Genomic DNA, 13,874 nt, shown 5'->3' on the forward strand with positions numbered 1-13,874 from the left:
CGCCCAACCTCGGACGGCCCGCTTCTAGCTCCTACCCAAAATCCACAAACAGAACTGCCCCGGTAGACCGATCGTCTCAGCTTGCTCCTGCCCCACAGAACTCATTTCTCGTTATCTTGACTCCATTCTCTCTCCCCTTGTCCAGTCCCTTCCCACCTACATCCGTGATTCCTCTGACACCTTACGTCACATCAACAATTTCCAGTTCCCTGGCCCCAACCGCTTCCTCTTCACCATGGACGTCCAATTCCTCTACACCTCCATCCCCCATCAGGATGGTCTGAGGGCCCTTAGCTTCTTCCTCGAACAGAGGCCCGAACAATCCCCATCCACCACTACTCTCCTCTGTCTGGCTGAACTTGTTCTCATGCTGAACAATTTCTCCTTCAACTCCTCTCACTTCCTCCAAATAAAAGGTGTGGCTATGGGTACCCGCATGGACCCCAGCTATGCCTGTCTCTTTATGGGGTATGTGGAACATTCCTTGTTGCAGTCCTACTCCGGCCCCCTTCCACAACTCTTTCTCCGGTACATCGATGATTACTTCGATGCCGCTTCATGCTCTCGTCGGGACTTGGAAAAATTTATTAATTTTGCTTCCAATCTCCACCCCTCCATCATTTTCACGTGGTCCATCTCTGACACTTCCCTTCCCTTCCTTGACCTCTCTGTCTCAATCTCTGGTGATAGACTGTCCACCAATATCTATTACAAACCCACCGACTCCCATAGCTATCTCGACTACAGCTCCTCACACCCCGCTTCCTGTAAGGACTCCATCCCATTCTCTCAGTTCCTTCGCCTCCGTCGCATCTGTTCCGATGATGCTACATTCAAAAACAGTTCCTCTGACATGTCCTCCTTCTTCCTTAACCGAGGTTTTCCACCCACGGTCGTTGACAGGGCCCTCAACCGTGTCCGGCCCATCTCCCGCGCATCCGCCCTCACGCCTTCTCCTCCCTCCCAGAAACATGATAGGGTCCCCCTTGTCCTCACTTATCACCCCACCAGCCTCCGCATTCAAAAGATCATCCTCCGCCATTTCCGCCAACTCCAGCATGATGCCACCACCAAACACATCTTCCCTTCACCCCCCTTATCGGCATTCCGTAGGGATCGCTCCCTCTGGGACACCCTGGTCCACTCCTCCATCACCCCCTACTCCTCAACCCCCTCCTATGGCACCACCCCATGCCCACGCAAAAGATGCAACACCTGCCCCTTCACTTCCTCTCTCCTCACCGTCCAAGGACCCAAACACTCCTTTCAAGTGAAGCAGCATTTCACTTGCATTTCCCCCAACTTAGTCTACTGCATTCGTTGCTCCCAATGTGGTCTCCTCTACATTGGAGAGACCAAACGTAAACTGGGCGACTGCTTTGCAGAACACCTGCGGTCTGTCCGCAAGAATGACCCAAACCTCCCTGTCGCTTGCCATTTTAACACTCCACCCTGCTCTCTTGCCCACATGTCTGTCCTTGGCTTGCTGCATTGTTCCAGTGAAGCCCAAAGCAAACTGGAGGAACAACACCTCATCTTCCGACTAGGGACTTTACAGCCTTCCGGACTGAATATTGAATTCAACAACTTTAGATCGTGAGCTCCCTCCCCCATCCCCACCCCCTTTCTGTTTCCCCCTTCCTTTTTTTTCCAATAAATTATAAAGATTTTCCTTTTTCCACCTATTTCCATTATAAAAAAACCCCCCACTAGAGCTATACCTTGAGTGCCCTACCATCCATTCTTAATTAGCACATTCGTTTAGATAATATCACCAACTTTAACTTTAACACCTATGTGTTCTATTGTACTATTGTCGTTGACATCTTTTGATGATCTGCTTCTATCACTGCTTGTTTGTCCCTACAACCACACCCCCCCCTCCACCTCTCTGTCTCTCTATCTCTCCGCCCCCCACACACACACCTTAAACCAGCTTATATTTCAACTCTTTCTTGGACTCGAACTCAAGTTCTGTCGAAGGGTCATGAGGACTCGAAACGTCAACGCTTTTCTTCTCCGCCGATGCTGCCAGACCTGCTGAGTTTTTCCAGGTAATTCTGTTTTTGTTTTGGATTTCCAGCATCCGCAGTTTTTTTGTTTTTATCTATTAGCTAATATGATGATTAAATTGCTGATGATGTCACCATGGCCTTTTTACTTCCACCCCAGTCCCCCCAACCTCCCCTTTCTGATTTTCTGATTTCAGACCCCCAAGAACTGCTACCTACCTGACCAGAGTGACAATAGGAAAAGGAAATAGAGCACCAACCCAGCACTGATGAAGAACCTCCATCACTTGATTTGACACTGGCAGACACCAGCTCAGATATTGGCAGTGGCAGCCAATGAGCCAAGTATATCTGCGTGCATGTCAACCAGCATTCTCAGTATGCTGCCCCATTGTGGTCCTCATCTGAGTCACCTGCAGCAGAACTTGTCTGTGACCTTTCCATCTAGGAAGCTGGCAAATTAACCATCCTTTAACTCTGGCCTGGTTGCAGCCCTCCAAAAACACTCTTAGAGTATTTCTAATGTCACTGCGATGGAAGATTGTTCAAAATTACTTTATCTTCAGTTTGGGTGCCTGGCCTTTTAAGAAACACTAGTGCTGGGCCCCTCTTGCAACTGAGCGCTTGATCTTTGGTGAGTGACAAGTGAATTTGCCCAAAGGACTTGCACAGTTTAAACTTGGTGTCATGTCAGCCCACTGAACATCACAATAGCACCATTTCAGATGCTTCCGGTACATATAGTGGATCGTCTACAAATGACCTTCTCAATATTTTTTGTTATTCGTTCATGGGATGTGGGCATCACTGGCTAGGCCAGCATTTATTGCCCATCCCTAATTACCCTTGTTCAGAGGGCATTTTCTAAGAGCCAACCACATTGCTGTGGGTCTGGAGTCACATGTAGGCCAGACCAGGTGAGGAGAGAAGATTCCCCACCCTAAAGGATATTAGTGAACCAGATGGATTTTTATGGCAATCGGCAACGGTTTCATGGCTATCAACAAGACTTTCAATTCTAGATTTTTTATTGAACTCCAATTTCACAATCTGTCATGGTGGGATTCGAAACCGGATCCCCAGAGCATTACCCTGGGTCTCTAGGATATCAGTCCAGTGACAATACCACTATGCCACCGCCTCCCCAATGGAAGCGCCGTGCAGCGCATCGTAAGCAGCTAGCAACACAGTGTGCATCCCAGGTGGGCATTCGGCTTCTATATAGCTGCCTCAAGCAACACAAAAGATCTGATTTTCATGCTTGATAACCTCCTGCCTTACCTTAAATAGAAGGGAGTGCTGAGAAATTAGGCTGTGCTTCTAATTATCAGCTAATTAATACACAAAGAGACACAGTCCTCCCCAAATACATTAGTTCAGAAATTACAGTCATACAGTACAGAAGGTGCCGTAAATCAATGTGGGAAGAGTGCAAGTGTGGAGAAGGGTTGGTGAGAAGACCAGCCTCAGCTCTTGGCAACAGCATCATGGCTCCTAATATTGTTTACAGGCTCCTTAATCCCTAGCCCTCACCGTCATTGCCCACATCTTCCAACCACCCCCATGCCCACCCAGATCGCCCATGCCATCTCTATGCCTTTATGTATCCTCCATGACCACTCAGATTTCGCTATGCCACTCCATGCCAATTCTATGCCCTCCATGTATCTTCATAGCTACTCACCCAGTATGTATTATGTCCTCAGATTCCGTGCATCATCAATGGAAAATATTTTACATTCCCTGGGAAAAAATAAACATCTCACCATCTAATAATAGCCTCTATCAAATTCAATACCATGGAGACTGAGGCAAAAATGCACCCTGGCATGTGAAAAAAACCTTATAATGCTATTAGCTTTTGTCACCAACCCAGAAAACACGTCAATGGCACAATCTGTTATTACGACCTCTTCAAACTTTCATTCATTCTCAGGTGAATGGAGCACCTACAATGCTGAAACCCATTAGCACTTGAAACCCAGCCAAGCATTCATAAGCAGTTTTCCAAACAATAGAGTACTCTCCAAGAAGGAAAGAACAGCAGGTGTTCCCTTCAATTACAAAACAGAGTGCCTGACAATCAATGGATGGAAGAGGTGGTTAGATTTCTTTTCAAGTGTAGACATCCACACCCCCCCCACCCGTCCAAGTGTCAAAGTAGGGTTTTTTTTATATCAGCCAGAGCCATTTAAATCACAGTTCAAACGATGACATCAAAGGCTGACAGGATATTTTATAACATTTTTCACTCCATTATTTCTCCATTGGAAAGGTACTGTAATACATGTGAACAATTACACAATGCCGGTCAACGTAAGGGTCAGCTTACCTTTAAAAGACAGATCCCTATGTTAAACCACTGCATTAAAAACACATCTACACTACAATGCAGCACTTAATAGTGACATTTGAAGGTATGAAAACATTTTACACTTCCCTTTCAGAATGTTCCCAACTTGTCAACAAGCTTTCCAATTTTTTCATGAGCTCTCAAACCTGGTGTGCTTTTAATGGGCTTCCAAAGCCTGCACCACCAGATGAAAATACTGTGCAGGAGGATTTGCATCCCCCATTTAAAATGGGGAACCTGACCTCAGCAGTGGAGGGTGTGCATTTTGCACAGTAGGCATTCTCGACCCTTGAAAAATCTCAGAGAAAAATGGCATGGGGTCGGGAATGCGAAAGAAAAGAGGATTTCCTCCAAAAGAAAAACCCGTAGCCATTCCAAACACGCCTCCGCACTTAGACAAGAATTTGGTCCCCAAAATCTGTTTATCTCAGCCTTAAATATACTCAATGATGGAGCTTCCACAATTATCTGGGGCAGACAATTCCAAAGCTTCGCAGCCTTCTGAACGAAGATATTTCTCCTCATCTCAATCCTAAATGATCCTTATCCTGAGATTGTGCTCTGCTGTTCAAGATTTCCCAGCCAGGGGAAACAATCTCTCAATGTCTACCCTGTCAATCCCCTTCAGAATCTTATATGTTTCAGGAGATCACCTCTCACTCTTCTAAACTCCAAATACCAGTCGACCCAATTTACCCAGCCTCCCATCATAAGACAACGCTCTCATCCCAGGAAACAATTCAGTGAACCTTTGCTGTGCCACCTCTAAGGGAAGTATATCCTTATATGGGGGGGTAGGAGTCCCATTGGGGGATCAGTACCATTTACCCAGAAGTTAGAAATGGCTTTAATTCTTCTCTAACCTTTTCTGGGTAACTATTACTGTAAGCCACTTGGACCCCTCTGAAATTTGCAATTTAAATCACAGTATCAGACAGTTCCCATTGCAGGACAATTGCTCAATAGAAGTTTGAACTTCCCGGGCAATTGCCGTGCAACTTTTATGTGGGGACTTCAGGGAAGGTGGGGCGATGACAGCATATCTTTGGGGTACCCCCGGCCCCCCCATACAACGCTCCAGGGAATGGAAATTATGGGCCATGATGTCTGTGCCTCAAGGACAGGTTATATAGAAAAAGAGTCAGACTGCAAATGGCGTGGCAAGTACAGTACAGTGCTGTGAACTTTAAAAAAATACAATTGGTACAACAGATGTCCTAGTATTTAAGCAATAAACAATATTTTGCTGCTTGTTAACAGAATGATAAATCTTTTTCTCTTATGTGATAAAATTATTACAAGATAGTTGATACAATTTAACTCCTGATGGAACAAATTAATGTCTAATAGTGCAACGAATTTTTCAGAGTTCATAATGCTAGACTGTGAAGCATGATATATCAAGTGAGGAGCAACTAACTGTCAAGATACCAGAGTCACCATCAAGTTCAACTTTCCGTTAAATGGAGCCCTGGAGTCACATCCACATGTGACATACATCACTGCCACATCACAATTTGATTAGAGGTCACTAAGAGGTTTATTTGATTGCCTTCTAGACCCTGCCGTTCATTTTTTTTTATTCTTGCAAGCTTAAAACACCAATAATTTGTGAGTTACGATGTGAGAAATTGCTCCACCTGAGGGCTGATCATGTACTCACCACCAAGTTCCCTTCCCACTGCTATTAATCCATCAGATTACATTTCTGATACCCACTGGTCACTCGTGCATTCTCTCTTTTTCATTTCACCAATTAAGCAATTTCTGGCTCTTTCTTCAACTTAAAAATTAATTCATATCAATGGTCATGCCTGTGTCCATTCCTACTGCTCCCTTCCCATCTTAAATCATGACTTATTGATATATTTATTTTCTATATTTCAATATTTTAGTAGATTTGATTAGATTATCATTAATATTTTACTTATTAAGATTGAATCAATCATAATTTTGATATTTTACTCTGTCCAATTACAATTCACTATTAAGTATATTTTACTCAATAAAAAGACCCATCATTTTTAAAATTTATTAGTTAATAGTTATTATAATATCACATTAAATTATTTATGTCTTCTAAAGCGTTGGGTAGGGATTTATTTTCAGGTTTGCGATTACAAGACAATGGGTAGTGTCATGGGAAAGTTTCTGCACGTCAGCAGTTTACAATACACAAAGCAGCAGACAACAGTAGCAACAACATCTCCAGGAGACAGCGGTGACAGACTGTATCCTCCAACTCATGCTGGGTAACTCCATGGGAGATCGAACAGTAATATGTTAAGAATCTGTGCGCAATTCCTCTTAACATATTCCACTTGCAGAAAAGTCCATGTACAGTGTGAACAGTTTACATTTGCAGTTTCCATTACAAATGTGGATATAGGAATTTATAAAGGCCATGTAAAAAAAATCAAAGTGGCATGAGTGATTTTAAAAGGGAGGCTAAAATGCATCTGCATGTCCTGGTTTAATTATCCCGTTAACTAACCTTGCCTGGCCTGAAGACTGCCCTTAGTTTTGGCTCCCTATTTGTAATTCCATGGGAGATTGACTAATTTACTTTACTTTTTTTTAAATGAGCACACAGTTGAAGAACCATAATGTAAGATATCACCAAAATGAGTACAAGGAAAAATCACAAAGTAGTCTAGGCTACTTATTAGTATTTGAAAATATCTAGAAAGTAGATATAATGGATTTTTTTTATTTAAATGAGGAATTATTTGACGTAATTCCAAACAGAAAGCATCTCAAATGATCAACAATGAACTATCTGACTGATTTTAATCAGTAGCATTCAAACACTGCTGAGCAGTATGGAAGTTTATTTAAAAAATTATTTAAATTTAAAAAAGGGTGGGGGGTAGGTTAGGAAGTAGTGGTTAGTGATGAATAACTGGCCTTTTCCTGATTTTGTATCTTCGTATGTCCGTACTTTTAAAACTTGAGGAGATTGATTCCTGATGCAGTTTGAACATAAAGACTGAATTTTAGGTGATGCACATTTTTTTAAATATTAATTCTTTATTTTGTTCTGCCCATTTTTCCCTACAAAAAAAATGGCATTCAACTTTGAGTACAACAATATATATTTTTTGACAGAGTTGCAGCACTTCATTTCATACTACCCTCAAATAACCCCTTAAAATCACCTCGGAAGAAGAGTCATACTAAATCGAAACGTTAACTCTGTTTCTCTCTCCACAGATGCTGCCAGGCCTGCTGAGCTTTTCCAGCATTCCCTGTTTATATTTCAAGTTTCCAGCAATTTCAGTATTTTGCTTTTATTTTAAAACCACTTGTTTTCTTGTTGTTGTTCTCAACATGGTTAATACTTACTGCGCCAGTGAGTACAACGATCGTCAGGCTCCTGCTGCTTTTCAGCACCCGGACAGCCTGTTGCAAAAAAAAAGCAAAGATTTACAAATCATTTCAAAGCAAACCTACTTTAATTTTTTTGTCACAAGGTGAAAGGACTGACAACCCATCCTGGAAAAGGCAGGTAAAATCAGCCAGTGACTTGTGGTCCCAAATGATCCTGCTATCTTTTTATTCCATCCAACTTTTCTGAGCAGGATTCAAGGACCACCTGAATTTAGTGGTCTTTCATTAAATATGCAGATCAGGGTCTGATGACATCTTTGGGCTCCAATTGCTACTTTAACTGTGGCCTGAGGGATTAAGTCTTCATAGGAAAGTAGCCATCCTGTCAGGTGATGACAACAGAAAGATCATTCAGAATCAGAAGAGAAAATTTCAGTTAAGTCTTTTTATTTGTTCTGTGGGGCCAGCTGCAAAAGGAATGCTCCTCCAGCCTCCACAAAGAAGTTAAAGGCTCTTTTGGCCTGCAAGTCCTCTTTCGCAATACTCTTCTGAATCCCCATTCCCTGCATCTTAACAATGTTGCAAGCAAGTTTTCCTCTGGTATCAGCTGGCAGTCTCCTATCAGCCGAAATTCCCTTCTCACTCACTGGCCAACTTCCCACCCCTTTTGGCTGGGGGTTGGGGGAGAGAGGTCTTGGGGCAACAATTTGACTGGCAGAATGTAGAGGAGGCATGAGAGCCAGCCCATATTCTGTTCAGGTTGTTTTTGGGGAGGAAGTTTGCCACTTACCTACCTGAATCCTTCTCCAAGTTAAAATCAGGGCTAAAATGTTTGGTATTGCAAAATGTCATCAAAAAACTAATTCTCATAGGAACTTTTGAATATTTACATTATTTCTAATTAAACACAACTTATGTACAAAAATAAAAACTCAGCTGCTCTTTATGATTCTTAGGAGGTGGTGGTGGCAAGTGAATCTGAAACTGCAGATTTCGATTGTGAGAACAAATCAGAATGAACAGTTCCGTAATATGTTGGTGGCTCCATATTGCTCTCAGATAGATGTAAATTGTGTTGTTCTGTCTGTGTGTGTGATTTAGAACCATAGAAAAGTTGCAGCACAGAAGGAGGCCATTCAGCCCATCTTGTCTATGCCAGCCCGAGGACACCCAGGTGCCCTTTCTAATCCCACCTTCCTGCAACCGGCCCATAGCCCTGCAGTTTACAGCTCTTAAGCTGCAGAGCCAGGGACTTTTTAAGAGTTTTAAAAGAGTTTAGAGTTTCTGCCTCTACCACCAACTTGGGCAGCGAATTCCAGACACCCACTACTCTCTGCGTAAAAAAGTTCTTCCTCATGACCCCCCTACATCTTCTGCCACTTATCTTGAATCTATGTCCCCTGGTTCTAGAATTCTCCACCAAGGGAAACAATTTTATCCTGTCCACTCTATCTATTCCCCTCATAATTTTGTACACCTCAAAGAAGTTACCTCTCAGCCTTCTAAGGAAAATAACCCCAATCCATCCAATCTCTCCTCATAGCTATACTTTTCTAACCCTGGCAACATTCTTGTAAACTTCCTCTGCACTCTCTCCATAGCTATTACGTCCTTCCTGTAATGTGGTGACCAGAACTGCACACAATACTCCAGTTGTGCCCTCACCAGTGTTTTATACAATTCCAACATTATATCCTTACTTTTATATTCTATACCTCTGCCAATGAAGGAGAGCATTCCATATGCCTTCTTTACAACCTTGTCTACTTGAACTGCTGCCTTCAGGGACCTGTGTACTTGTACGCCAAGATCTCTCACTTCATCTACCCCTCTTAGTATATTCCCATTTATTGTGTCATCCCTGTAACTGTTTGACCTCCCTAAATGTATGACCTCACACTTCTCTATGTTAAAATCCATCAGCCACTTTACGCCCACTCCACCAACCCATCTATATCGTTTTGGAGATTATGGCTATCCACCACACTATCCACTACTTGGCCAATCTTTGCAAATTTCCCAATCGTGCCCCCCACATTCACATCCAAATCGTTAATATAAAACAGTAACAGCAAGGGTCCCAACACCGAGCCCTGTGGAACACCACTTGAGACAAATTTCCATTCGCAAGGGCATCCATTGACCATTACCGTTTGTTTCCTGTTACAAAGCCAACCTTTTATCCAGTTTGCCACATTACCCTGCCCATGGGCTTTTACTTTCCTGACCAATCTGCCATGTGGGACCTTGTCAAATGCCTTGGTAAAATCCATGTACACAACATCCACTGCACTACCTTCATCAACCCTTCTTGTCACTTCCTTAAAGAATTCAATTAAATTTGTGAGGCAAGACGTTCCTTTAACAAATCCATGCTGACCATCCCTGACTAGTCCTTTCCACATGACAGTCAATCCTATCTCTCAGGATTGATTCTACTAATTTGCTCATCCCCGATGTAAGACTAAATGGCCGATAATTTTTTGGCATTTCCTTTGATCCCTTTTTAAACAATGGAACTAAGTTTGCATTTCTCCAGTCCTCCAGTATCTGACCTGTATCTAGTGAAGATTGGAAAATCATACTCAGAGCATCTGCTATCTCCTCCCTGATTTCCTTCAGCAGCCTCAGAAACAATCCATCTGGCCTTGGTGACTTATCAACTTTAAAGGATTTCAACCCTTCAAGTACTTCCTCTCTTTTTATGACTATCCCGGCCAATATCTCGCAGTGTACCTCCTGGACTACTACATCTACATCCTCCCTTTCCTTCTTGAAGCCAAGCGGACTGCAGGTTGAAGTTATCAAAAAAAGTAAGGTGTAGAAGTGTCTTTAACATGTTAAGGAGTAAACATGATTGGGATCTTAGTATGCAAGGTGGAAAGGGAATTTGCATTTGTAGATAGAAGCGGGGATTTGGTTTTCAAAGGGATCTCAGTCTGTTTACAAATAGTCAGACAAGCAAGTTAAGGAATGTGTTTATTTTTCTCAAGGGTTATTGAGAATATATAGTGGCAACATGAAAATATTTATATTATGAGAAAGGTAAAGCTCTAAAGGCATATGCAAACAATAGAATTTACACATTAAAAGGAAGAGACATGTATAAAGGAGGTATGCATTGTAAGATCTCATAGAAGTGTGAGAAGCCTCCAGTATTTGTGCATTAAGCCTACTGTCTATAGAAACCGAAGCTGGGAAAAGACATTTTGAATTCTGTTATGATGTTAACTTGCTGGATCTGTTTGAAATCTATTTTTTTTAAAAACCGTTGCCTTAACGGGGGTGCAACTGGAAGCAAGATTAATTTGGGGTTTTAGGAGTTATTATAGTAGTAATTTGTAGACCTGTGTGTGTGCTTGAAATCTTTTCTTTTGTTAATAAATGTTTAATTTAGTTTTTAAAAAAATCTCTGAAGTCTTGATGGACTTATTGCTTCTGAATTCAGGGCATGCATCTCGAAATAAATACAAATTGCCAAGCCGTTGCGCTAGCGTGATCAAGTTTCCCTCGTGGATTTGATCTGCTTGGCACACGTCATCTGCCGTGTCATAAACACACCTGTTTTCCCTTCTATATATCCAAATGGGTGCTTAAGTTGTAACTGATAATTAGCAATTGAACTCTATGTGAATTAACTATTTCCCTCTCCAACAGAGAGCTTTGGAAAATGGTGACTAATGTATCTGCAGTTTCATTGCAAATTTATGTTAACATCCTGGATGGAAACTATCTTAAACATCATTATTTCTTGAATTAAATTTTTTTTTAATTTATGTTAAATCCAGTAAGATCCTCTTCTTGACTTATTAAGCTTCTTCTGTTTTGGTTGCATTATATACTCTTCCTTTACTTTGAAAACAGATACAAAAGGGAATATAATTTTAACCTAGCTCCATGTGTGGGAAGCACATGTGATCAGGTGAAATGCCAGCTTTTATACCCTGCCCAAATGGCTTTACATTGATTTAATGGAGAGTACAACTAGACAGGATATAAAACCAGTCTTGCACCCAAACCCTTCAGTTTCATGACCATAGGTTGGGTTAAAATTGTCCCCTTTTCAAATTCATTTAACAAGTGTGCCATGCCGTCCTTACTGGCAATAGAGTTAAAATAAAATTAAGTTCCTTTTCAAGGAAAGGCTGAAACATATTTTACCTCTCTATGATCCACATTTGTAAAATCTATTCCATCTACTTCGATAATTTGATCTCCAATCTGCATTTAAAACAGAGAAACATGATATATAAACGTTGCTTCAAACATTGTAAAATGTCATTATTTACTTCACTGAGTTTTGTCCAAACAATGCTACACATTCAATGTCTCCATATTAATCATCAGACACAACATAATGACACAGGGGACTCATAAGTTACAAATGCATTAATAATTCTCAAATGTCTTATACAAATTTGAAATGTGGCAAGGTATGAAGAGGATTACAGAAAATGAAGAACAGATTACTAGGTTATTACACATTGTTCTCTCTCCTAAATCACTCAAACTGCAAGAGATATATTTCAGCATTTCATGGAATATTAAAGTGCAGAAAAAAAACATTTGGCTCAGCTTGTCTGCATAAACCTCCTAGTCTGATCCCTTTCTTTTGCTCAGCTGCCATATGTTCCAATATTCCTCTCCACAAGGTCCTATTTAGCTTCCATGGGCTCTACTTCAGCAATGGTTTGTGGCAGAGAATTTGACATTCAAACCACCTCCATGATAGTTAATTAAAGTCCAACGAAATTTAATTTCAAAACAAACTGGGGACTAAATTCAATAGTTCCTGGGGTTCCTAGTATAAATCTGCACCTGTGGGATGCAGGAGACATGCCAACTACTACTAATCACAACTCATATCCTGCCTTCCTATGTTTCACCTCAGCCTCATACAATTAGTTCTGCTGTGAGCCTCAAGCCCCCACCTTACAGCTTGCACACACTGTCAGTTATTCAACCATGACAGCTACATCACCCAGACAGATTGCAATACACTCACTTTCTTTTGCAGGACAAATTGGCACAGGGTTGCAGGTGCAGGAACTACCAGTGGGAACTAGGCAGGGATGCATGCCCTTATGCAGATGGAAGAAATGGTGGTCACCATCACTGGGGTGTCATTGATAAGGCCCTGGCCAGCAGCAAGGCTGATATCAACGAGGTATCATTATACCTAACAAACGTAATTTGTGTTTCATAAATTTGTGTTGATTCTGTTTAACCATCTTATGGTTTCATAAGTACCCTGTCACCATGTCCCTGATAATAGATTCTAGCATTTTGCCTTTTACTGGAGACAGGCTAACTGGCCTATAATTCCCTGTTTTCTCTCTTCCTCCTTTCTTAAATAGCAGGGTTATGTTTTCTACCTTCTAATCCTTGGGAACTAGTCTAGAATCTTTGGAAGATCAAAACCAATGCATCCACTATCGCTGCAGCGACCTCTTCTAAAATCCTAGGATGCAAGTCATCAGGTCCTGACCAACAGCTCCTCTTAGTTTCATTAATTTCTCTAGTTCTATTTCTCTGCCTAACTGATTCTTTTTTTAAGTTTCTTATTTTCACTGGACCTGTTGTATCCCATTATTTCCTGCTTTGAAGTGGTGACCAACTCCATTCACATAATTGTAGACCCAACCACAATGCAGTGCCTGAAGACTGATGCCTTAATTTCAGCACAAGTAGAGGGCAGCCAACGTCCGAGTGCTGCTGTGTAAGCTCAGACTGAAGTCATGCAAAGTGAGCTTGTTGCAGGGCAAGTTCAGACTGCTGCTATTGTGTCTTTGGATACCAGCATTCAAAGGGGCTTGCAGGGTATCACAGCAGTCCAGCAATCTGTCCTCCAATGGATTACTAGGATTGTTGAAGCACCAACCCAGGGGACTGGCAGTGGCTCCTTGGAGCATAAACCTGTTGTCCCATTCAACATTCAGTATTCTTCCAATTCATTCCTATTCAATGGGTCATCCTCTGCCATTTTTGCTACCTCTAGTGTGATGCCACCATCAAACATATCTTCCCCTTCCTTTTTAACATTCCATTGAGACTGCTGCCTGCCTGACATCCTGGTCCACTCTCCAGTCATCCCCTTTTCTTATGGCACCTACCCAGGAAAGTGCCGGAGAGGTGACACCTGCTCTTATACCTCCTCTGTTCTCATCCATACTCCTTCC

General features: G+C 41.9%; 1 protein-coding gene across 1 annotated transcript in view; it reads right to left on the minus strand.

Annotated features, from left to right (window-relative positions):
• The window catches only part of ush1c (Usher syndrome 1C), a 277,466-nt gene that overhangs the window by 145,526 nt on the left and 118,066 nt on the right, over positions 1-13,874 (minus strand). Inside the window, exons 10-11 of the mRNA XM_041198034.1 lie at positions 11,857-11,916; positions 7,711-7,767 (exon numbers count right to left, since the gene is read on the minus strand). Of these exons, the coding sequence (XP_041053968.1) occupies positions 7,711-7,767; positions 11,857-11,916 (117 nt within the window). The remainder of the gene's footprint in view (positions 1-7,710; positions 7,768-11,856; positions 11,917-13,874) is intronic.

The sequence above is a fragment of the Carcharodon carcharias genome, chromosome 10 (genome assembly GCF_017639515.1).
Source record: "Carcharodon carcharias isolate sCarCar2 chromosome 10, sCarCar2.pri, whole genome shotgun sequence".
Classification (NCBI taxonomy): domain Eukaryota; kingdom Metazoa; phylum Chordata; class Chondrichthyes; order Lamniformes; family Lamnidae; genus Carcharodon; species Carcharodon carcharias.